The 27,298-nt window shown below is 40.9% G+C and overlaps 1 protein-coding gene across 1 annotated transcript in view; it reads left to right on the top strand.

The window, feature by feature from the left end:
- Window positions 1-27,298, top strand: part of LOC126416457 (vacuolar protein sorting-associated protein 54) — a 151,990-nt gene that overhangs the window by 80,020 nt on the left and 44,672 nt on the right. The window contains exons 13-15 of the mRNA XM_050084190.1: window positions 1,726-1,873; window positions 5,398-5,535; window positions 16,918-17,147. Coding sequence (XP_049940147.1) covers window positions 1,726-1,873; window positions 5,398-5,535; window positions 16,918-17,147 — 516 coding nt within the window. The remainder of the gene's footprint in view (window positions 1-1,725; window positions 1,874-5,397; window positions 5,536-16,917; window positions 17,148-27,298) is intronic.

The raw sequence follows: 27,298 nt of genomic DNA, 5'->3' as shown, positions 1-27,298 counted from the left end.
GTTGCCCTAACTAAGAATAACAGTCCACTTGGTGTACTTAATGTAAGCAGTTCAACACTCAGATGCAGTAAAATTGTCCATTGTGCAAACTACCCATTTCTGAGGTCTATGCTGAACTATGATAGCCATTAAGTTCAGAAATTTAGAGAAATCTTTGATAGTGGGGCACAGCCACCTGGAAAGATACTGAATTTGCTTGAACATGTCAGATACTTTCCAGTAATCTCCATTTGCAGGTTCTCTGTTATAAGAGTAGTTCCCTGGGAGTAGCTCCCTGCACCACTCATTATATCTATTCATCCAGAGAAGCATACTGCCTTGTTTGATTCTCTTTACAAATGAAAATTCAGTACTGACGCACCACACAAATTTCATTGTTGTCAATCAGTTGTGTTCAGCTGCTTCACCACTTAGACAATTTCTTGACCATCCTACTCTTGAATAGCACTTGGAAAAAATGAACACTTAAGTCTTTCTGAGTATGCTCTGGTTTCTCTTGTTTTATTATGATGCTCATTTCTCCCTATGTAGATGGGAAACAACAAAATATCTGGCATTCAGATTAGAATGTTGGTAATTGAAATTTTGTGAAAATATCTCGCTGTGGTGTAAAAGTCTTTGTTTTAATAATTGCCACCTCAGCTTGCATACCATATCTGTGACACTCTTCTGTTGTGTGACAATACAAAATTAGCTGCCCTTCTTTGAACTACTTCAGTGGCCTCTGTTAATTGTACCTGGTAAGGAACCCATACCTTGCAGCAATACCCTAGCAGAGGGTGGACAAGCATAGTGTAGTAATTCTCTTTTATAAATTGGATTTGTCTTCTAATGTACTGCCTATAAAATATAGTCTTCGGTTTGCCTTCCTGCAACATTTTCTATGGGACAGTACCAATTTAAGTAGTTCATGGCTGTAATCCCTAGGTATTTAGTTGAATCAATAACCCCAAATTTAAACAATAGAAAATGCAAGATGGAATAATGATAATATTGTGTGTGTGTGTGTGTGTGTGTGTGTGTGAGAGAGAGAGAGAGAGAGAGAGAGAGAGAGAGAGAGAGAGATATCAATAGCAGTCTTTTTGTTGTGGTTGTCTGTGACTCAGCATCTCCTTTATATGATGGATTGTCATCTTTTAAAATTGTGTTATTTACTGTGTAATTGAAATTTAACAAATTATTTGTAATGTGTGGAGGACTTCAATCTTTACTGTTCGGGATCAGTTGCCATTTATTGCACCATACAGATATTGTGTGCAAATCATTTCTTAATTTGTGTTGATTTTCTGTGTTTTTGATCTTAAAAATTTAATTCATCAGAAAAGTCTTGAACAACTATGTCTTTTTCTTAGAGTATCAGTCCTTATAAACCTTTGTTGTGCAGCCTGTGAAAAGAAACCGAAATACATTCAAACTGCTAATTCCATTGTTCCACTTACACTTTCCATATGAACATGTAAAATTTTCCAAATATTCAGGAAAAATATATAAATTAGATTGTTCAGTGGTGTACTTTAAAGTGCAGGTAGCATTGTTTGGTTATAGCAATTGAAATGTAAATAGTAACACCAAGATAAGCTAAAAGTGAAATATTTCCCTTTTGAAAAAATCTGAAAGATGTGAAATGATAACCTATAATTTCCAGTAATTTAAGTCCTATAGAATTTTGTAAAGTTCTGTTGATCAGAAGGGGAAGGAAATAAAGAGATTGTATTCTTTCTCTAGATCCGACCCAGGTGAAAGTCTGTTGGCTGCGGATGAACACCAGCGTGTCAGCAACAAGCTGCATGACCTCATGACGTCAGTGTGTGACTATGCTCACGAAAGGGTGGCTCAACTTGTTCAAGCACAAGACAGGGTCTTGGAACGACAAGTAAGAAAGTATTTTCTAAATTTATTTATATTTAGCTTATAAACATTCAGTTGTTTCGAGAAATGACATAGCCAAATCTGTTTCCCACCTCTGCTAGCAGAAATCTCAAAAGAACTCCTGAGTTTTGTCCAAGTTACTAATAAACTGAGACAGCTGAATTATTAAATATTTGCGGTATGATGCTGAATAGTGTCAGCTGACAGATTTTTAAGTGTGGTGAAGTTCAGAAGTGCAAAACGGATTTATGCAGATTACAGCTACCACTTTGTATTCAGTCATTGCACATACATACAGTGAAACCCCGCTTTTACAAAAAGTTACATGTAGGATCCCCCCTTGCATTTCTGCACTTTATGTATGATATATGTACATAATAGGTTTCAGAATACTTGTCAGGGAAACGTTTATAATCTAATAACAGTATATTATATAATAAAAACTCTGTGTAACTGGAGCTGAAACTGTCTGGGAATAGGAACGTTTGGCTTAATTTCATACATCATAATCAGTGTTTTTGGAAAGCCAACAACTGTCATTCGTTATGTAAATAGTGAAATACTGCACCAATTACATATTTTTTCATGCTTAACGTGACACATTTTGAGAATTTATTCTTGTTGTAAAGTGCAAATATTTGCAAAAGTATTTTGTGTGGTGTTTGCATATGTGATGTTCTACATCTCTTGCGGTACAATCACCTTTTTTGAGGATATCAAGTACTGTACCTCCTCAGTCATGTAGAAAACCACACACATACAAACTATCACTCACATTGGTTTAATTGTAATACATCACAAAAAATACTGTGCACTTGACAATGAGAATAATTTCTTAAAACTCGTCTTCCTATGCATGTAAAAATACGTAACTGATGCTCAGTTTAAACCAAAAACATTTTAGTAACACAAAGTGAGCAAGGAAGGCTAAAATATGTTATTAGTTTTGGATTTTATTTTATTTCCACCCTTCTAACACTCGAGCGTTAATCGCCTTGCAGAACAATGAAGTTATTTTTGTCGGTTTGCTAAAGAAGTTTGGCTTTAAAGTGTTTAATTCCACACTATTGGCTAGTTTCAACTGTGCTCTGCATTTCAAGTGCATATTTTCATCTTATAGCACATATGCCATTACGGATTTATGCAGATTACAGCTACCACTTTGTATTCAGTCATTGCACACACACACAGTGAAACCTCGCTTTTACACTTTTCAAGGGGCTTAAGGGGATACAATACTGGAACTCCAAGCAAAATTTACATCCCAAAATCCACACTGAAAACCTTAATGTCAGGTCGAGGCCTACCTCATTGGGAATATGGACATACGAATGTGCACTTTAACCCGAATTATGCATTTTAGTATGGTTCACGAAATTCTGATGCTCTTGGAGTATCCTCTGATGTCTTGTTTCTTTTACAACGTAATGTAAGATCTTTCAATGTTTTACATGTATGAGCATAGGGGCTTCCTATGTCATCGTAGCTGTGCAAGTGCGGTGATGCTTCTTATCTGCCACTCTGGCAACTGCTGAAATGAACCTATTTCTAACAGATCGCGGGAAAATATTGCGAATAGTTGTTTGAAAAGCGTTACTTTCAAAGTAAATTTCCTTTTAAGCAAGATGAACTATTGTGAGAATGTACGATGAATTTCTTAAATCACAGAGCATTTGACTTTCATTAAAAAATCAATTCTTTGATGACGAGCCATTTAGAATAATTTCAATCCCAGAAGATCAGACATTTTTGTCGTTAATAGAAATTTTACTGGCACATTCATGTGATGTATCTTAAAGTGTAACATGCGCAAAGATCAACATTATATGTGAAAGCTTAGCTTCTCTTGTAGCTTATTAATCTTCGAGACAAATATTGTGTGTGAAAGCTTTGCTTTTTCTTGTAGCAATGCTATGTATATTAATTTAAACCATTAACTTTTCCTGGTTTTGTGTTGACGCTACTTAACAGTGATGTTGCTATTGGCTGACTACGTCATGTGTCCTATATTCTGAATATCTGCTTGTCGTCGGCTGGCGAGATCATGTGACATGAGCTATGACTGGCTTACAATAGCCCATCGCAATCTTGATTTCAATGCTTCGGAAAGTCACATGCAGTATTTGGTGGAATTCGAATTTATACTTTCATGTGTACGAAAATATGCAGTGTACATGTTGCTGCACATCAAAGATCTTTCCAAAACGTGTTTTTTACCCCCGAGTTTTGTTTTCTAATGTGCTGGGAAATTCCGCGCTTGTGTATGAAACCATAACCATTCAAAGGAATGATAAATTTTACAGTTCTAAGGAAATGTATGCTGTCACTTAACATGGAAAAAGTGTACTTTTAACAGGGAAATCCGGAAATTTTTTGTCCTCGTCTGCATATACACCCTGTTGGTGGATTTTATAGGGGAAGAGGCTTTGATGGAGCCATATGCCCAGAAAGGTGGCATACTGAGCTAAGAAGGACCAGGTGAAGCAGACACAAAAGGAAGTGTTGTAGCTGTGGAGGGATGATTATAGTGTGTCTCAGTCTGGGGTCCAGATCATGAAGATGCAATTAGTGAACCTAAACTAGATAAGGTATTTAGAATAATCAGAGGTGAAGGTAGTTTTTTTTCTATATGGCTCATAAACAGGTTAGCGTATAGGAGTGCCATGTTGGTGCCCAGGGCAGTGCTACCGTTTTGTTCATCACCAAGCAAGGTGGTTAGGACACTGAACTTATATTGGAAGGAGAATGATTTAAATCATAGTTTAGCCATCCAGATTTAGGTTTTCTGTGATTTCCCTAAATTGCGCCAGGCAAATGCCAGAATTGTTCCTCTGAAAGGGCACAGCAGATTTCCTTCCCCGTTTTGTCCTAATCCGAGCTTTTGCTCCATTTCTAATGACCTTGTTGCCGACAGTTTTTTTATCTTTCCCTTGAAGATATTCTTGTGGAAAGTACTGCTTTTCTTCCACATTTCCTTGTCCCATTCCTTTTTCTAAGGCTATTGTTATACAGTAATTAAAGTTTACCTTTCCAGGCAATCTATAGTTGATTGAAATATTTTAAGAGAATGTTTATATGACAGTTCCTTTGAAAAGGCTATGACTGGATTGTCTTCCCCATCCTCTTCCAGAGCTAGTGCTAAATTAATTATGGCCTCTCTGTTGACTGACAGTTAAACCTCAAACTTCTGTCCTTTGTGGGGATTGTTCGATTGAGAATGAAATTGTTTGTTAAAAATGTTGCTCTGGAAATGTATTACTGAATAAGACATTTCTGTTAGAGTGTCAATAAATTTTAGCCATCAGTGGGACAGTAAGTTCTTCACTGAGAAGTCAGTCATGGTGGCAGCTCCTATTACAGGAATGAATAGAATATAGCAGACCTAACTGCATTACTAATTTGTGTTTCTCAGTCTAAGGGTAAATTGAAATGAAATTTAGTTTTGAGTCAGTTTGTAATTTTGTAAGTGTTCAGTTGCTGCAATTGTTTTATTTTATTCCTTATTACAGAAGCTCTTTCCATTCACAGTCATCCTGTTGGCTGGCAGATAAAGCAACAGCTAGTGAAGTGTGTGAGCTTTCTCGGGTGATAGACAAGTTTGCTGTAGCCTGCGAGAAGATCTGCGGCCGTTCCAGCACAGCTTTACGATCGGCATTTAAAATACAGGTATGCCATCATTGTAGACACCATGAAATTTGGTACGGTGGTTTGTTTTTCCTTCTAGTTCTTGTGTATTGATCTTTGCTTCTCTGTTAACATTGTATTTCAGTTCAAGTTAATATTTCAAAATATTTAACTTTTCTACAAGATAGTCACTGTTAAAAATCATAATTATAGAAAGATGTAATTGTCTTAAATACACATTGTCTGATGTGAATGTACTTTGAAATCTCAAAAAATTTGCCTGAAGAATAAAGTCACACTGCTGCAAGTTCAAAGAATGTAGAACTTTTTCAGACCTTATTGAACAAAGCATCTTTCTTCCTGATAAGCCGCATTTTTAACATATCAATGTTGTTGTTGTTGTTGTGGTCTTCAGTCCTGAGACTGGTTTGATGCAGCTCTCCATGCTACTCTATCCTGTGCAAGCTCCTTCATCTCCCAGTACCTACTGCAACCTACATCCTTCTGAATCTGCTTAGTGTACTGATCTCTTGGTCTCCCTCTACGATTTTTACCCTCCACACTGCCCTCCAATGCTAAATTTGTGATCCCTTGATGCCTCAAAACATGTCCTACCAACCGATCCCTTCTTCTAGTCAAGTTGTGCCACAAACTTCTCTTCTCCCCAATCCTGTTCAATACCTCCTCATTAGTTACGTGATCTACCCACCTTATCTTCAGCATTCTTCTGTAGCACCACATTTCGAAAGCTTCTATTCTCTTCTTGTCCAAACTGGTTATCGTCCATGTTTCACTTCCATACATGGCTACACTCCATACAAATACTTTCAGAAACGACTTCCTGACACTTAAATCTATACTCGATGTTAACAAATTTCTCTTCTTCAGAAACGATTTCCTTGCCATTGCCAGTCTACATTTTATATCCTCTCTACTTCGACCATCATCAGTTATTTTACTCCCTAAATAGCAAAACTCCTTTACCACTTTAAGTGTCTCATTTCCTAATCTAATCCCCTCAGCATCACCCGATTTAATTTAACTACATTCCATTATCCTCGTTTTGCTTTCGTTGATGTTCATCTTATATCCTCCTTTCAAGACACTGTCCATTCCGTTCAACTGCTCTTCCAAGTCCTTTGCTGTCTCTGACAGAATTACAATGTCATCGGCGAACCTCAAAGTTTTTACTTCTTCTCCATGAATTTTAATACCTACTCCGAATTTTTCTTTTGTTTCCTTTACTGCTTGCTCAATATACAGATTGAATAACATCGGGGAGAGGCTACAACCCTGTCTCACTCCCTTCCCAACCACTGCTTCCCTTTCATGCCCCTCGACTCTTATAACTGCCATCTGGTTTCTGTACAAATTGTAAATAGCCTTTCGCTCCCTGTATTTTACCCCTGCCACCTTCAGAATTTGAAAGAGAATATTCCATTTAACGTTGTCAAAAGCTTTCTCTAAGTCTACAAATGCTAGAAACGTAGGTTTGCCTTTTCTTAATCTTTCTTCTAAGATAAGTCGTAAGGTTAGTATTGCCTCACGTGTTCCAACATTTCTACGGAATCCAAACTGATCTTCCCCGAGGTCCGCTTCTACCAGTTTTTCCATTCGTCTGTAAAGAATTTGCGTTAGTATTTTGCAGCTGTGACTTATTAAACTGATAGTTCGGTAATTTTCACATCTGTCAACACCTGCTTTCTTTGGTATTGGAATTATTATATTCTTCTTGAAGTCTGTGGGTATTTCGCCTGTCTCATACATCTTGCTCACCAGATGGTAGAGTTTTGTCATGACTGGCTCTCCCAAGGCCATCAGTAGTTCTAATGGAATGTTGTCTACTCCCGGGGCCTTGTTTCGACTCAGGTCTTTCAGTGCTCTGTCAAACTCTTCACGCAGTATCTTATCTCCCATTTCATCTTCATCTACATCCTCTTCCATTTCCATAATACTGTCCTCAAGTACATCGCCCTTGTATAAACCCGCTATATACTCCTTCCACCTTTCTGCCTTCCCTTCTTTGCTTAGAACTGGGTTGCCATCTGAGCTCTTGATATTCATACAAGTGGTTCTCTTCTCTCCAAAGGTCTCTTTAATTTTCCTGTAGGCAGTATCTATCTTACCCCTAGTGAGACAAGCCTCTACATGCTTACATTTGTCCTCTAGCCATCCCTGCTTATCCATGTTGCACTTCCTGTCGATATCATTTTTGAGACGTTTGTATTACTTTTTGCCTGCTTCATTTACTGCATTTTTATATTTTCTCCTTTCATCAATTAAATTCAATATTTCTTCTGTTACCCAAGGATTTCTATTAGCCCTCGTCTTTTTACCTACTTGATCCTCTGCTGCCTTCACTACTTCATCCCTCAGAGCTACCCATTCTTCTTCTACTGTATTTCTTTCCCCCATTCCTGTCAATTGTTCCCTTGTGCTCTCCCTGAAACTCTCTACAACCTCTGGTTCTTTCAGTTTATCCAGGTCCCATCTCCTTAAATTCCCACCTTTTTGCAGTTTCTTCAGTTTCAATCTGCAGTTCATAACCAATAGATTGTGGTCAGAATCCACATCTGCCCCTGGAAATGTCTTACAATTTAAAACCTTGTTCCTAAATCTCTGTCTTACCATTATATAATCTATCTGATACCTATTAGTATCTCCAGGATTCTTCCAGGTATACAACCTTCTTTTATGATTCTTGAACCAAGTGTTAGCTATGATTAAATTATGCTCTGTGCAAAATTCTACAAGGCGGCTTCCTCTTTCATTTCTTCCCCCCAATCCATATTCACCTACTATGTTTCCTTCTCTCCCTTTTCCTACTGACGAATTCCAGTCACCCATGACTATTAAATTTTCGTCTCCCTTCACTACCTGAATAATTTCTTTTATCTCGTCATACATTTCATCAATTTCTTCATCATCTGCAGAGCTAGTTGGCATATAAACTTATACTACTGTAGTAGGCATGGGCTTTGTGTCTATCTTGGCCACAATAATGCGTTCACTATGCTGTTTGTAGTAGCTAACCCGCACTCCTATTTTTTTATTCATTATTAAACCTACTCCTGCATTACCCCTATTTGATTTTGTATTTATAACCCTGTAATCACCTGACCAAAAGTCTTGCTCCTCCTGCCAATATACTGTGGTAAAGATATAATTTTGTTATTAAATAATAAGTGACACAGGGTGACATAGGGAGCATTATACACACACACACACACACACACACACACACACACACACACACACACACACACACAGACACACGTGGTCACTGTTTCCGGCTGCTGAGGCCAGACTATGAGTAACTGTGCGTGGTATGAATATGAGAAGTAATCTGGGTGGTGGGGGTAAGGAGAAGGCTGGGGTGGGGGCGGGGGGGTGCAGGGTGCGGGTGGGGTATGGTGAAGTGCTGTTTGTGAAAGCATACAGGAATGAGGTGGAGAGAGAGCAGGCAGCTAGGTGCATTCAAAAGGCACCAAGGGGGAGGGGGGAGGAAGCTGAAGGAGAGAAGTAAAGAGACTATGGATGTGCTTGTGGAATAGAAAGCTGTGGAGTGGCAACAAGGAATGGAATAGGTGGGTGAAGGACGATGACAAATGAAGGCTTTGTTTCGACATGCTTTTTCCTCAGTCTGTTTTATGTTTAACGAGGAATATTTTGAACAGTCTGATCGTGTCACCATGGGCAGCCCTCTGTCTCCTCTGGTGGCTAACTTTTTTATGGAGGATTTTGAGGAAAGAGCACTTGAATCAGCGGTTTGTAAACCAACTGTTTTTTGGAGATACGTTGATGATACTTTCCTAGTGTGGCCCCAGGGAGAAGAAAAGTTAATGGAGTTATTTCATCATCTTAACTCCATCCATGAGAATATTTGATTTACTATGGAACTAGAAAAAGATAGTTGCCTTCCATTTCTGGATGTTTTGGTCAAACGGAAGAATGGCAGCTCGGTGGGACATTCTGTTTATCGTAAGCTCACTCACACTGATTTGTACTTGCATTCTTAAAGTTGCCATCACCCATCCCAAACCATGAGTGTGCTCAAAACCCTTGTGCACAGGGCACATATAGTGTTGGATGCAGAGAATTTCCCTAAGGAACTTGCACATTTAAGGGCGGAGTTCAGAGACAATGAATACTTCACCCAGCAAATTGACAGGACTTTCTCAACTAAAGCCAGGAGCCGGGAAGTGGATAGAGAGGAGAACGCACCAAACACTTGTTCAGTTCCTAGTGCTGTGAAATGTGGAAAAAACCGCAAGTGGCAATTACAAGAAGTGGAATGGCACCAAAAATGGAACAGAAACGTAATATGCAGAAAATCGTCCATGCAACCTGTAAGTAGAATTTAAAATATTATTACTTGATAGCAAACACCAACCACCAGAACTGTGTATAGCCTATGGGTACATTGCCCCAAAATTTAAACTAAATAGTAAAAATATGCACATATTCCAGGCCACCGAAGACACCTTGCAGAGAATAAAGGCAAAATGCATATGGCATGAAAATTGTTGGATTTAGTTGTAGTCTGACAGTCCAAAAAGTAAAATTTATCAATATACCGTAAGAGTAGGAATCATTTTTAATTGTTCACTGCAGTATCCAGCCTATGCAGGCGATGTGGCATTACTTGCACGAAACACTGCTGTACTGGCCGATGCCTATCAACAACTGGAGAGAGGTACAAGGGAACTTGGCCTGGTAGTTAATGTTGAAAAGGCCAAATATATAGCAATGACCAACCAACAAAATCTCAGGATAGCCGACAAGGAGTTTGGAAGGGTGAGAGACTTAAAGTACCTTGAATCAACTATCACAGATATAAATGACATCAGCAGCGAGGTGAAAGCTGGAATAGTGGCAGACAACAGACGCTAGTTTGCCACACTACCCATGCGTAGCTTGCTTGTATCACAAAAATCTAAAATGCTCATTTACATATCAATTATAAGACCAGTTGTTATATATGTTGCCAAGACATGGACCATAACTGCAAATGAGGAAAAGATCCTTAGCATTTGGGAGAGAAAGGTTCTACATCAGATACATGACCCAATACATGATCAAGAAGGTTGGCGCATATGTATGAATCCAGAATTGGAACACCTTTTTGAAGAACATGACATTGTTATCACTATTCAAATAAGACGACTCCAGTGGGCAGGACATATGGTCAGAATGAAGGAAGACAGAACATTTAAGTGGATTTTTGATGGCAAGGCTGGGGACAGACCACAGAAAGGACATCCCAGAAAGAGATGGGTGGATGGAATTGAAGAAGCCCTGAAAAACCTTGGTGTCAGAGGACGGAGACGGGAAGCCATGGGCCAGATAGAATGTTGGGATATTGTGATGCAGGCCAAGGCCCTTCAAGGGCTGTAGAAACAAGAAGGAAGGAAGTAAGTAAGTAAGATGCATTCAAAAGAGAAGTAATTGTGGGTGAGGACGTAGTTTGTCACTATTGATGTAACCTCACTTCACACTTACACCCCTAATGCCTATGGTCTAGCTGGTATTGAACACTTATCTTTCCTAATGCCTGACACATTTTGAATCTACAACTTATTTCCTGGTCACCATCCTCACCACAATTACTAGTCATTTGAAGGCATCACCTCCAAACAAGTCTGGGGTTAAGCAATGGGCACCCACAAGGCACCATCCTATGCCAACCTATTCATGGACCATCTAGAGGAATCCTTGCTTATCACCCAGAACCCCAAACCCTCCACCTGGTTCAGATTCCTAGATGACATCTTCTGGATTGAGGATGAGGACATGCTATCCATTTTCCCCCAGAATCTCAACACCTTCACCCCAAATCACTCCACTTGTCCTCCTCAACCCAACAAGCCAGCTTTCTCAATGTTGACCTCCATCTCAAAGAGGGCTTCATCAGTACCTCCGACCATAACAAACCTGCCAACCACTAGCAGTACTTCCACTTTGACAGCTGGCACTTCTTCCATACCAAGAAGTCCCTTCCATACACTCTAACCATCCTTTTGCAGTTACGTATGTAGAGACAAGCAGTCCCTCTTGAATTATACCAAGGGTCTCACTGAAGCCTTCACAGACTGTAATTACCCTCCCACCCATGTACAGAAATAGATGTCCCACACCTTAACTCTTCAGTCACGCATCACCACTCAATGTTCCACCATCTGGACGTAGAACAACATTCTCCTTGTGACTCAGTACCACCCAGGAGTGGAGCAACTGTATCACGTTCTCTGCCAGGGTTTTGACAACTTCTCCTCATGCCTTGAAATGAGAAATGTCCTACCCTCTATCCTCCCCAGCTCTCCTACAGTTGTATTCCACTGTCCACCATACATACACAATATCCTCGCCCATCCCTACATATCCCATGCTCCCAACCTCTTGCCTCATGGCTTGTATCCTGTCATGCAAGACCTGTCCCATACAACACCACCACCACCACCACTACCACCACCACCACCACCACCACCACCTTCAGTCAAGTCATAAGCATCACCTGTCCCATTAAAGGCAGGGCTACCTGTGAACCAAATATGTGATGTACAACCACTGTGCTTCATTCCACGTGGGCATGATAACCAACAAGCTGTCTGTCCGCATGAATGGACATCAACAGAATGTGACCAAGAAACAGCTGGACCACCTAGTTACCGAGTATGCTACCCAACATAACATTTTTCATTTTAATGACTGCTTCACGACCTGTGACATCTGGATCCTTCCTACAAGCACCAGCTTCTCTCAATTGCACAGGTAGGAACTGTTCCTGAAAAATATCCTAAGTTCCTATAACCCTCCTGGCCTCAACATTCATTAGTCATTGTTCTTCACCCACCTATCCCCCTCCCTGTTCCCACTCCACGGCCTTCTATTCCACATGTGCACCCATAGTCTTTTTGTCTGCGGATGAGATTCTGGTGTCCTGAGGACCTAGTTCTCGCCGGACCCTCAGGCACAGTGAATATAGACTGCTCAGGCAAAAAGTCTTTGGCAGCAGGTGACCCAGGGGCGTACACTGCCTCATTGAATTTTCCATGCCTTCCCAGTCTCACGATATCATCATCCTCCAGTGGAATTGTGGTGGTTTTTTCCACCTCCTCGCTGAGCTATGGCAACTGTTAAGCTTTACAGCTGCTTTCTGCATTGCCCTCCAGGAAACTGGTTCCTCGCAATGCGGACCCCTGCCCTCTGTGGCTATAAGGGATACTACAGGAACTGTAGTGACTAAAATAGTGTGTCAGGTGGAGTCTGCATTTATGTCCTAAACTCTGTCCGTGGTGAACCTGTGCCCCTTCAAACTCCTCTTGAAGCTGTAGCTGTCAGGATACGGATGACGCAGGAAATAACTGTCTGCAACATATATCTCACTGCAGATTGTGTGGTACCCCTGAACGTATTGGCTGCACTGATGGATCAACTCCCTAAACCTTTTCTAATTTTGGGAGATTTTAATGCCCATGACCCCTTGTGGGGTGGCACCGTGCTTACTGGCTGAGGCAGAGATGTCGAAACTTTACTGTCTCACATCGATCTCTGCCTCTTAAAGATTGGGGCCGCCACACATTACAGCGTGGGTCATGGTAGTTACTCGGCCATTGATTTATCAATTTGCAGCCCTGATTTTTTCTTCCATCTGGAGAGCATATGACAACCTGTGTGGTAGTGACCAGTTCACCATCTTTCTGTCACTGCCACGGCATCATGTCCACAGACGCCTGCCCAGATGGGCTTTAAACAAGGTGGACTGGGAAACTTTCACCTCTGCTGTCACGTTGACTCTCCCCCACACGGTAAAATTGATGTGATGGTTGAGCAGGTGACTACAACAATCGTTTCTGTGGCAGAAAACACGATCCCTCACTCTTTAGGGTGCCCCCAGTGAGATGCAGTCCCTGGTGGTTGACGGAAGTCATCAAAGCAATTAAGGAGCATCGGCAAGCTCTACAGTGGCACAAGTGGCACCCTTCCCTGGAGCACCTCATAGCCTTTAAACGGCTCCGTGCCCGCCTTCGCCAACTAATCAAACTACGGAAGCAGTAGTGTTGGGACAGATATGCCTAGACCATTGTGTTTTATATGTCACCATCCCAAGTCTGGACAAATATCAAACGTGTTTTCAGGTACCAGACCCCAACAAGTGTTCCCGTTGTTAATACAAATGGCGTGTTATCTACCGACGCACATGCGATTGCCGAGCACTTTGTTGAGCACTATGCTTGAGCCTCTGCATTGGAGAATTACCCCCCAGCCTTTCGCACTCTCAAATGGTGGCTGGAAGGGAAAGTCCTCTCATTCACTACATGCCACAGTGAATCCTAGAACGCCCCATTTACAGAGTGGCGTCTTTCCATCGCAATGGCGGGAGAGCACCATCATTCCGATGCTCAAACCCGGTAAAAACCTGCTTGATGTGGATAGCTGTTGGCCCATCAGTCTCACCAACATTGTTTGTAAGCTGCTAGAACATATGTTGTGTCGGTGGTTGGGTTGGGTTGGGTTGGGCTGGGTTGGGTTCTGGAGTCACTTGGCCTACTCGCTCCATGTCAGTTCCGCCAGGGTCACTCTACCGCTGATAATCTTCTGTTCCTTGAGTCTGCCATCCGAACAGCCTTTTCCAGACACCATTACCTGGTTGCCATATTTTTTGATTTATGAAAAGTTTATGACATGATCTGGCGACATCATATCCTTGCCACATTATACGAGTGGGGTCTCTGAGACCCGCTCCCAATTTTTGTCTAAAATTTCCTGTTGCTTAGTACTTTCTGTGTCCAAGTTTGTGCCTCCCATAGCTCCCCCCATTTCCAGGAGAATAGGGTCCCGCAGGGCTCTGTATTGAGTCTCTCTCTATTTTTAGTGGCCATTAATGATCTAGCAGCAGCTGTAGGGCAGTCCATCTCACCTGTCCTGTATGGAGACGACTTCTGCATTTCGTACTGCTCCACCAGTACTGGTGTTGCTGAGCGGCATCTACAGGGAGCCATCCACAAGGCTCAGTCATGGGCTGTAGCCCACGGTTTCCAGTTTTCGGCCGCAAAGTCGTGTGTTATGCACTTCTGTTGGCATCGTACCATGCATCGAGAACCAGAACTTTACCTTAATGACGATCCACTCATTGTAGTGGAGACATATCGATTCTCAGGACTGGTTTTTGATGCCCGATTGACTTGGTTTCCTCACCTTCATCAGCTTAAGTGGAAGTGCTGGCAGCACCTCAGTGCCCTCCGCTGGCTGAAGCAACACCAACTGGGGTGCAGATCGCTCTACGTTGCTGCAGTTGTACAAAGCTCTTGTTCAATCCCACCTTGACTATGAGAGTCTGGTTTATGGTTCGGTGGCACCCTCAGAGTTGTGTGTACTCGACCCAGTGCACCACTGTGGCGTTCGCTTAGCGATGGAAGCTTTTAGAATGAGTCCGGTGACTAGTGTCCTGATGGAAGCCGGAGTCCCTCCACTGCAGGTTAGGCGTGCACAACTGCTGGCCAGTTATGTTGCACACGTTTGTAGTTCTCCTGCTCATCCGAATTACCATCTCTTTTTCCCACCCACGGCAGTTCATCTCCTACATCGGCGGCCCAGGTCAGGCCTTGCAATTGCAGTTCATGTCCAATCCATTCTTTCTGAACTGGTGTCCTCGCCTTTACCACCTATTCTTTAGTTCCATTCACTTACACCTCCGTGCTTTACACCTAGGCTACAGCCTCGCCTGGACGTTTTGCATGGTCCTAAGGGCTCAGTTAACCCCACGGCTCTCTGCTGCCACTTCCTCTTGATACTTGACATGTACTGAGTCCATGAAGTGGTTTACTCCAACAGCTCTGTGGCAGATGGTCACGTTGGCTTTGCATATGTCCATGGAGGACATATTGAACAGCAATCTTTGCCTGATAGCTGCAGCGTTTTCACTGCCAAGCTGGCGGCTCGTGCTCTTGAGCACATCCGTTCTTGCCCTGGGTTGTCGTTTCTTCTGTGTTCTGGCTCCTTGGCAGCCTACAAGCTATCAATGAATGCTACCCTCGTCATCCTTTGGTAGCGACTATCCAGGAGTCCATCTATGCCCTGGAATGGTCCAGTAGTTCAGTGATATTTGTCTGGACCCCTGGGCGCTTAGGCATCCCAGGCAACAAACTTGCCGACAGGCTGGCCAAACAGGCTACGTGGAAACCACTTGTGGACACGGCTTCTCTGCAACTGACCTGCGTTCAGTACTATGCTGCAAGGTTTTGTGGCTTTGGGAGATGAAATGGCATAACCTCAGCATGCACAACAAACTGCGTGCCATTGAGGAGAACTATGAATGCGTGGCAGTCCTCCATGCGGGTTGCAGGGATTTTGTGGTTCTCTCCTGGCTCCGCATTGGCCTCGCTTGGGTGACACACGGCTACCTCCTGCGCCGTGATGACCCCAGTGTCAGTGCGGCGCCTGGCTGACATTGGCCCATGTCTTGGTGAGCTGTCCTTTGGCTGCCCTGATACGGTTTCTTCAGTTACTGGACTCGTTGCCATTAATTTTAGTGGACAACGCCTCATCGGCTAATTTAGCTCTACGTTTTCTACATGACGGTGGATCATTGTATATGTTTTCGCGCATGTCTTTGTTCCTCGAGTTCTCCACCCTAATGCTTTTAGGCCAATGTTTCAATGTGTCACCAACTGGCTGGTTTTTCCTTTTTATTCTCATGGTCAGCCAGCCTCTGCTCTCTTGTTTTTCCTCCTTCTACCCGTTTGTTGCTTCTCTCTATGGTTTTCTTTTCCTGTTTTGTCCATAGAAGTGTTGGTTGTCTGGTTCTTCCGGATCTTCCTTTCTCCTGTTATTTTGGTGTACATCTCCTTTCTTTTCTTCTTTGGCTTGTGTAATATTTTTACCGGTAAGAAAGGACCGATAACCTCACAGTTTGGTCCCATTGCCCCCCTTCTCCCCCCCCCCCCCCCCCCCCCCCCCCCCCCGTCGCCCCCCCTTTAAACAAACCAGGCAACCAACCACAGTCTTCTTAAATTCTCTTCTTCTGCTCTCTTTCCTCCTCCTCCTCCTCGCCATCTGTCTAACCTCCCTCCATGAATGCACCTAGCTGTCCTACCCTCTCTCCACCTTGTCCCTGTATGCTCCCACAAACAGCACTTTACTGTTCCCCACCAATACCCTGCCCTCCCTCCCCGTATGCACCCAAGCCTCCTCTGTACCCCTCACCACCCAGATTGCTTCTCCCATCATTCGCAGGTGCTTGCAGACTGGCCCCAGCAGCCAGAGATAGTGGTCATGTAGTGTGTGTGAGCTGCATGTGCGTGTGTGTGTGTTTTCAAGTCATATTCATATTAAATTTAAAAATATATTAGTTCTCTTCCAACGTAATTGAAATGCAGCTCCTTACAAAAACTTGTTTTAGTTTTAAAATTTTCTGTTTCTCAGGCTAGCAAATTTATTCAACGCTTTCATCAAGATCGTAAAACAAAGCTTAGCCTAATTTTGGATAATGAACGATGGAAACAAGCTGATGTACCAGCAGAATTTCAAGATCTTGTTGACCAGATTGCTACATATGGACATTTCTCACCACCTAAAAAAGATGATGGAGATGGCAGTGTCAGGAAACCAGAAGCTTTTCTTATTTATGGGGAACAGAAGTTTGCTGTCGTTGGGTAAGATAAATCTAATTTCTAACATAGTTTTAGCTAAGCAAATAATAAAATATTTTGTCAAGTATACAATTATTTATAAAAACATAGGACTGGTACCTACGAGGGTGGTTTGAAAAGTTCCCGAAATCACCACGAGAGGCCAGCGGTAGCTCAGTTAGTTGTTCACGTGATATTCATGGGACTATTGCCTGTAAACATGTGCCACGTCAGTGCTCATGGAAGAGAGCTGTGGCAGTGATGTGGCTGTGTTGTACCCGCATAGTTATTTGCGAAGATGGAAAGACTAGAGATTCGAGCAGTGAGTAATTACTTCATAAAGAAAGGTATGAAATCAAAGGACATTCAGGCTGATTTCCAGAATACACTTGGGGACTCTGCTCCTTCGTATTCAACTATTGCCAAATGGGCAAAGGAATTTAAATTTGGTCGGGAGAGCTTAGATGATGATCTGCACAGTGGTCGGCCAAGATGTGTCACTACTCCAGAAATCATTGCAAAAGTGCACAAAATGATCATGGAGGATTGCCGATTGAAAGTGCGTGAAATTGCTCATGCTTGCCATATGTCATCTGAAAGGGTATATCCCATTTTAACTGAAGAATGAGAAATGGAAAAAGTATCTGCAAGATGGATACTGTGACTCTTGACACTGGATCAAAAACACTTGAGAATGGACATATCGGAACAATATTAGGCCCATTATAGGAGAATCGAACAAGTTTTTTTGCGCCGGTTTGTGACCACAGATGAAACTTGGGTGCACTGCTATACCACAGACACAAAACAACAGTCAAAGCAGTGGAAACATGCTGATTCTCTGCCACCAAGGAAAGCAAAGACAACTCCTTCGGCGGGAAAGGTAATGGCATCAGTGTTCATGGATGTGAAGGGGATTCTGTTTGTAGATTATCTCCCCACTGGACAAACAGTTGCTGGAGAATACTATGCTAACCTCCTGGACAAATTACAACAAAAGATACATGAAAAAGGGCCTGGTTTAACAAGGAAAAAAGTCGTGTTCCATGAAGACAATGCGTGCCCACACACGAGTCATCACCATGGCAAAATTACATGAACTAAGGTATGAATTGTTGCCACACTCACCTTATTCACCTTATATGGCTCCGTAAGACTTCCATCTCTTCCCAAAATTGAAAATTTTTCTTGGTGGGTGAAGATTCACGTCAAACGAAGAATTGCTAGCCAGAGTTGACAACTATTTTTCAGGACTGGAGGAAACTCATTCTCGTGATGGGGTCAAGGCACTGGAACATCATTGGACCAAGTGCATTAATCTACATGGAGACTATGTTGGAAAATAAAAAAAAAGGTTTTAGTGATAAAAGTACTTTTTTCTATTCCGTTCTGAGAACTTTTCAGACCACCCTTTTAGTTACCTAGTGTTTCATACATGCTAAACAGACAAATATAGATAACCTACACTTTTCTCCATAGTTCATAACTGCTGATGCACACTTCCATTATTGCATGCGTATGGTCATAGAAATAATGTAGTTGTCATGGGTCTCACTAACTCAGCTGACTGACTCAGTAGTCTAATGATATGGCGTTATGCACAACTGAAATGAAAGTTCTGTTTTAAATTGTTTGTGATCACTAATTTTTCTGTGCTGAGAAGGGATTTACTCAGCCCCATGAGATCAAGTGTGATGCTTCTTGCCAGATATGGCCAAATTAAATACTGCTCAAATAAGTATGTAGTGTGCCACACAAGTCACTGACATTGTCAGATTTAATGGCTTGTACTACACTAGAAGCCACTTCTTCTTCCGTTTCACCTGACTTTGGGGTATGTTAAAACAGTCCCTTTATAATACTCTGTTCTTTTCTTGTTTATCTGTTTGGGTTCATTCTGAGAAAGTGTCCACAGAAATCAGTTGTTTTCCTCATTGCGTCTGTGCGGTTGTGGTTTTTTTTAAAGGTTTTCATTTCTGTTGTGAATTAGTTCGTTGTACCATCTGGGGCCAAGGATTTTTCATGAATTCTTTCTTTCTCTGATCTTCAGCCTTTCACCTGGACCTTGGTTGGTTGTGGACAGATGTTTCGGCAGCATACAGGCCTTCCAGTTTGATTACAGTGTTATAATGTGTAACACTTTTTGTTACATGTTTTTGATGAGTTGGGAGACAAGTTCAACTTTACTTCTTCTAGATTTCATTGCCTTTTTCTCGAGGGCATTCCAACTTACATATTCTTCAGGATATTTGAATTCTTTAATAATCTCTATTTTTTGTACTCCCACTTTAAATTTTTTAGGTGGATTTCTTACGTTTGTCATTATCTTGGGCTTTTCAAAGGAGATTTGAGACCTATTTTTTCTGCTTGTTTTGTAGCTCAAGAGTCTTTTTATTTGGCTTCATCCCAAGTATTGGCTAGTAGAGCCATATCATCTGCAAAGGCTAGAAAATTGACTTTGTTACCTTTGCTTTTGTTACTAGTTGAATTCCACTATGGATCTTGTTGTTCCTCTCTTTGACTACTTTTACTAGGGCACAGTTAAGTAGCAGTGGAAAGAGTCCAGCTCCTTGCCTTCCACCAATTTTGATCTCAAAAGGATCTGAGAGTTCTCCCATGGATTTGACTTTGGAGTTTGTGTTGGTGTAAAGGTTTTTTGATTGTTTATTTGTTAATTCGTCCAAGGATCATCTCACAGTGATACAGGATTTGTCAATGTAGTATACTGCAGATCAGCAGCCAGAAACATAAAACACAGAGCATACATAATGTGCTTTTTGGGGATTGGGTAGCACAAGTGGTTGGCAGGGGTCTTGATTAAGAAACCTTTTGTCATTTGCGTTATGCAAGAAAACCCAAATCAGGATGGCTGGACAGAAAAACTCCATTCTCTCGGATATGAAGTCAGTGTCTTAACAGCTTCACTGCCTGATTTGGTAAGTCCATGTTGTATAATGTTCCTTAATTTACACACGGTTTGTTCCAGGTAACTTGCGGATAAAACATAGTTCTGTTCTTCATTGCCCCACACACAGAGGATATCACCTGATGTCTCCTGTGTAGTGAAGATGCTGGTGTTTTCTGTGAATCAATTCCATACTCCATTTTCAACAACGTATCACTGTCTACCTGCAAACAAGTCAACAGACATTACTGTCATGCATTTTACATCTTCACATGATTACCGTTTGAAAACAGTAATCATAATTATATTGAAATGTGACAAGTTGTAGTTTTCCACCTACATTACTGACTGCTACTCTGAGTCCTCTAAGTACTCTTTAATTGTGTAATTTGCATTACTTTTGAAGAATGTTTTAGCTGCTTTTTAAAACAGATGTATTTTAGTAATCTTTTCACTCCTATTGGCAATGTACTCTACTGTCTTATCCCATGATATAAACTGCAGTTTTGAGCTTTTTTTCACATTTTTCCTGGGTAAATGTAACTGGCTCTTGTTCCATGATTTTGTATAGAACTATTTAGTAACATTTTAGCTGATGCACCACAAAGTGATAGAGATACTCACTTGGTGCAGTAGGGCTGCCAAATTTTATTAAAATAGCTCTTTATAATTAGCCTGACTACCTCATTCGGTTATTATTCGTAATGTCTTTGCAGTTTAAAAGCCGTGTCCTTGTTTTGTGCCTTTGATCCATAGGAAAGAATCCTTTAGCCAAGAATTGAGTGTATATAGACATTTTGTATCACCCCCAGACATTGGCTGTTACAAACTGATGCTAATACTCTGAGCATAAAAAGATGATGACATTCTTTTTTCCAGTGTCTTGGTATGTTCATTCCATGATAGCTGGCAGCCAGAGTTCTAATCCAAAAAATTTGGTGTTAAACACAATTTGTAGCTTCAGCATCTATGTTTAGAGTAACAGAGTTGCTTCCCCTCTTTACGCTGAAGTACATGCTGTTCATTTTCTTTATGTTCAGTAATAATTTATTATATACTGTCCAGTTGTAAACATTATTGAGGGTTTCGCTTGTTTTCTCTGATAGGAGCTCTGATGTTTGATCAGTAACTATGACGATGCTGTCATTGGCAAAGAGAACTTTTTCTCCATGCCTTAAACTGTTTGGAAAGTCATTTATATAAAATAAGAACAGAACTGGATCAACCGAGCTACCCTGAGAAACACCTCTGTATGTTTCTTGTCTGACAGTTGTGTAAAAATTTATCAGCCGACATGTGGACAATCTCCACATTTTGCACCCTGTCTTCCAAGTAAAACTCAAGCCACTCTTGCAATTCCTCCTACACCTAGTGCTTCTAGTTTGCTCAATTGTATTTTGTGGTCATCAGTGTCAAAGGCCTTGGAGAAGGCAAAGAAAATTCCTGTAACACAATTCTCTGTCTTAAGGCGTTGAAGTGCCACTTTTAAGGACTGTGCAGTGGTCAATATTGTTCTTCTCCCACTTCTGAAACCAAATTGCACTTCAATAAAGTGGTTCTATTTACTTGTGTAACTTATCAATCTCTTGTTCATAATTACTTCAATTATTTTTGAGAATGAAGACAGCAGTGAAACTGGCCTGTAGTTTTTAATGTGTTCTGCATTACCATTAGTTAGGGAACCACTTGTGCTTGCTGTAGGTACTTTTGGAAAACACCAGAACTAAAGGACTCACATATTATGTTTGTTAATGGAGCATGTGTGCTGTCTACCGTATTTACTCGAATCTAAGCCGCACTTTTTTTCTGGTTTTTGTAATCCAAAATGCCGCCTGCGGCTTAGAATAGAGTGCAAAGCAAGTGGAAGTTCTGAAAAATGTTGGTAGGTGCCGCCACAACTAACTTCTGCCGTCAAATATATGTAGCGCTACACAGGCATGCTTTGTAGGCACAAAGACAAATACTGGCGCCAAAACCTCCGCGTCAGTAAATAAATTTTTAAAAAAAAGGTGGAAGACGAGCTTTTTTTCCGCCCCGAGTTTCGACCACTGCATTTTCGTACATTATCCAACGAAGTAAATACAAATTCCGTATTGTCCATCTTAGAATGTAGCAGAATTTCAATGTGTTACGAAAATCCGACATGCAAGACTGTTTGGGATGTTTGTCAATATGGCCAACTCTACTTTCTGAATTTTTTCCTACCTGTGAGAAGAGATGGTTGCTAATAGGAACCTGATGAAATGTGAATCACATGCAATATTCTCTTCACCATAAGAATAATACGAATATCAACATTTTGCCATGTATTCTTTCGTGTTTGCTGCTCTCTCATTTAAATCCTGTCTGCCTAATAAACTACGAAACTAGAGTGAGACAACAGCAAACGTGGAAGAATATACGTATCGTGTCATGTTTATATTCGCATTATTCTTATGCCTAATAGTGATACAGTCAGAAATGAAGCACGGCAACTGACTAGATTCTTAATTCTAAGATGACTAATTTCTGTGCAGAATTTGATGTACTAAAGAAGCGGCCGCAAAGATTTTCAAACGGAGAAACATTTTCGCCTAACTCTCGTTCAGAACATGTTCTATCATACGCAGTCTATTATTTGGTTCTTGTTGATCATTATCAAAGAAAGCAGCAGTGTAAGTAACAACAAATAGCAGTCTCTTGCCATTGTTTCGCTAATGAGACGATTCCTATCTCTTTTTAAAAAACAATTGTAAGCGGCGGTAACGCGCACAAAAGCTAGCCATCCCGCGAGCGGCGACAGGCCATAAACACGCACTATCAGAATGCGACAAACAATGCATGACACAGTATAGTAATGCATTTTCAGCTTTGAGTGACGTGAACACCTATAACAAAGAAAACAGCACTTATCAGATCAAAGCAAAATAAGCAATCGATTCAAACCAGACGAAGCACGTGAAAAAGGAAGGGTACCCGTATAAATACGGACGGAGCGCCTGATGCATAGCAATAGCTACCCGGTAGAGCTTAACTGCTAAGCTTACGACTCGAACCAAACTACTGTAGCTGTATCGTCATTCATTCGACCTAAATTGTGTCTCATATTACAATGGACCAACTTTGTTTTGATTTGGAGGTGCGGCCTAAAACTTTACTCTCCCCTTGAATTTCGAGTCTCAAATATCCGGTGCGGCTGAGATTCGGGAAATTTTTTTTTTCCTTTATTTCGAGTCTAATTTTTCAGGTGTGGCTTAGATTCGAGTGCGGCTTAGATTCGAGTAAATACGGTATGCATGCCTCCAGAACAGAGGCAGGAACCTCATTTGTGCCTTTTTTGACTTCTTATTCTTTAATTGTTTTATTGTCTTTCTAAATTCAAGCTTTGTTGTGGGAAACATCATCATTGTGCTTGCTGTGTAAGTCATTGTGGGTGCTATATGCGTTTAGGAAAATTTTGCTGCAATTTGTCCACAGAACCATAGAAATGGTCATTTACAAAATTTGATAATTGTTGAGAACTTTATATTATTCTATTTCCGTCTTTGTTTTTATGTTGGTATACTTGCCAGTGTTTTCCAATTTGTTTTATAACGTCCCATACCACTTTTCCTTTTTTTCGCATTATATATTATTCTGTCCTTGAATGATTTTTTTGCAGCAAGCGGTACCCTCTTGTATGTGTTTCTTAAAACTTTGAATGTACTCTAGAAACTGTGGATTAGTGCAAAGCTTTTACAAAGAATTTAGAAATTTAATTGCCCGTACAGTTATCCATGTGTTTTCATTAGCTGCTTCAGTAGAAATGGCTCCTTTTGGAAATGTCTGCTCGGAAATTAAATTAAACAATGTGCAGAATTTACATAACTCAATAACTAGATTGCTTTCTGTATATACTTCATCACAGATTTGATTTACCAATGTCCTATAAAAATATGTATCTTATGATCTTAGAAAATCTTTTCTAGGTCTGCAGTTTTGCATGGTTCATTGAGCCTGTGCTTAGTTTTACTATCTGATAGCAATGATACGAAAAGCCAAGATCTCTTATAAATACTTTACATTTCCTGTCATTATCTGTAAGTACACGGTCTAAAATTGCAGATGAGCTATTTTGGAACCCTCATAATAGTGTCCACCAGTTAAGCACCATTTCAGCCAGGCCAAAAATACTCAAAATGTTTAGGAAGTTATTACTAATTTCACCCTCAACACCTGTGTCAATATTTATGTCTCTGCATATTGTGATGTTAGTGCTCGGGACTGAGATGCTTTCCATAGGACTTCACTTAATTTGTTGACACTTTTGTCCACATTATCACTAGGTGAGTGGTTAACACACACAGTGATTAACTTCTTTATGCATCTAGCTTTGTTACTTCAGTGGACACCAATTCAACATCTTTATCTATGCTAATTGTGGCCAGATCTGGTCCAACTTTAAAATGTGTGCCACTCCTGTTATTTATTACACCATCCTGCACCCTGAAAGGTAGATTAACAGTAGCAGCTTGCATGTTCATGTGATGATAATACTATTTGCTGCAATTAATGATGTCTACACCAGTGCACTATAATGGGTAGTACTGCGCTGCTCAAAGACTGTAATTTAATTTCATGGTGGTGGTGTATCAGAACTTCTTTGCATGTAATTTTTTAACCAAGTTATGGCTGTAATTGTGAAGTCAACTTATCCATACCCAGTGGTGGACCGTTCTTGGACCGGACTGGCCTTATCTGCTGGTAGTTCCATGGTATGGTGCTGCTGTCAGTTGTTGAAGATGGCGTTTGTGATTCACGTATCCATGGCATATGAGGAGCAAAGTGTGATTCATTTTCTATGGAGCAAGGGACAAACGCACTAGGAAAAAGGAGCCCAAGCGCAGGGAAAAGTGACTTGCTGTGAAATGTATCAGATGGTATTAGTGTTGTGAGTTCACAAAAGGCTGTGAAGACTTAAATGACAATGAATGTTCGGGGAGACCGCATTCATCACTGACAGGTAGCACCATTCTCGCACTGATGCAGTTGTGAAATGAGATTGGTGTGTGTGTACCTAAAGGGCATTTCCTGGGAGCGTGGAATATGATATGGGAGTGTTTTGACATTGTTCACAGGGCCTTAGGGTACCAGAAGTTTACATGTCGGTGGATGCCTAAGCAGTTGCATCACATGATCAAAGGCAAGCATGATTGCTTCACCGAATCATCTACAGTGGTATGCTCAGGAGGGTGACGGTTTCCTGAACCACATCGTTACTGATAATGAAATGTGGATACTGCATTTAATGCCAAAATTTCAGCATCTGGGCCTGCTTGTGACAACAAGAAAAAATCCGTGCAGTGTCACTTATTTGGAAAGCAACATTAATAGTCGTTTGGGATCACCCAGGACCACTTCTATTGAATTTCATAATTGTGCACACATCAGTGCCAACTATTATTGTTTCAGACTGTCACATCTGTGGGCTTCTGTCAAAAAGATGCACCAAGAGATTCTTGATTTGGAGAATGTGGCTATACTCCATGATGATGTGAGGCCATATGTGGAAATCAAAACCACCAACAAGTTCTCTTCATTTCACTGAGGGAGTCTGGACCATCCACTATCTAGTATTGCCCCGTTTTGGAAATATCGTGCATCAGGGGCTGATGCACAAAGCAGTCTGAGTTGGATTGGGTAGCCTCCACCTGACCCCTGTTTACATTAAGTGATTTTGCTGTTTTCTCGTCATTTAGTACTGTCACATCATGTGAGAACAAAACCGATTTCTGTGGCCACGAGCTATCAAGTGAATTAAAAAACTTTCACGTAATTACAGAAGGCTAAAATATGTTAATAGTTTCAGATTTTATTTCCATCTTTCTGACAGTCAAGTATTAATCGTCTTGCAGAAAGGTGAAGTTATTTTTGTCGGTTTGCTAAAGAAATTTGGCTTCTATTAATCTTTTCCACTGAGGGAGTCAATTTATTTGAAATGAAGTGTTTAATTCCACACTGTTGGCTAGTCTCAAATGATCACTGCATTTAAAGGGCATGTTTTCTTCTTCTAACACGTATGGCATTATACCATAATAAAGAACCAAACATGAGATGATACAGTACTGGTACTCCAAGTAACTTTACATCCGAATCTGGACATACGAATGTGCACTTTAAGCCATCTTATGCGTTATAGTATGGTTCACGAAATTCCAATCCTCTTGGAGTATTCTCTAATGTCTTCTTTCTTTTAGGACATAATGTAAGATCTTTTAATGTTTTACATGTACAAGCATAAGGGGTTCCTGCGTCGTCATAGCTGCGCAAGCACAGTTATGCATGTTATCTGGCGCTCTCTGGCAACTGCTGAAACTAACTTATTTGTAACAGGTTGCTGGAAAATATTGTGAACGGTTATTTGAAAAGCGTTACTCTCAAAGTATATTTCCTTTTACGCAAGATGAACTATGTGTGAGAATGGACGGTGAATTCTTAAATCACAGTGTGTTTGACTCTCATTTAAAAGTCAACTCTTAGAGGATGACCATTTAGAATAATTTAGAGCCCAGAAGGTGACATTTACTTCCTATGTCGTTGTTAAAAATTTTACTGGCACATTCGTGTGATGTATCTTAAAGTGTAACACGCGCCAGAAAGATCAGCATTAGATGTGAAAGCTTTGCTTCACTTGCAGCTTATTAATCTTAGAGACCAATATTATATGTGAAAGCTTTTCTTTTCTTTTCTTGTAGCAACACTATGTATACTAATTTAAACCATTAACTTCTTCTATTTCTGTGTTCACGTTAATTAAAAGTGATGTTGCTGTTGGCTGACTACATCTCGTGTCCTGTGCTCTGAATATCCGCTGCAGTTGGCTGGCAAGATCATGACACATGATCATGAGTGGCTTACAAAAGTGCATCACAATCTCGATTCCAATGCTTTGGAATGTAACACGCGGTGTTTGGTGGAATTCGAATTTATACTTTTGTAATACAAAAAATATTCAGTGTACATGATGCTGCACGTCAGACATCTTTCCAAAACTGGTTTTTTCCCCTGAGTTTCATTTTCTAATGTGCCGCGAAATTCTACGCTTGTGTATAAAACCATAACCATTCAAAGGATTCATAAGTTTTACAGTTCTGGAGAAAAGTATACTGTCACAAAACACGGAAAAAGTGTGTTTTCATTTGGGAGAAAGTGTATTTTTAACTGGGAAATTCGGGGAAAAATCTGGTTTATTTTTTTCCCTCATCCATGTATACTACACCCTGTCTGCATACACACTGCAGAAGTCTCTAAG

The sequence above is a fragment of the Schistocerca serialis genome, chromosome 8 (genome assembly GCF_023864345.2).
Source record: "Schistocerca serialis cubense isolate TAMUIC-IGC-003099 chromosome 8, iqSchSeri2.2, whole genome shotgun sequence".
NCBI classification, from domain to species: domain Eukaryota; kingdom Metazoa; phylum Arthropoda; class Insecta; order Orthoptera; family Acrididae; genus Schistocerca; species Schistocerca serialis.
The sequence above is the reverse complement of the archived record's forward strand: the minus strand, read 5'-3'. Positions and strand labels throughout refer to the sequence as shown.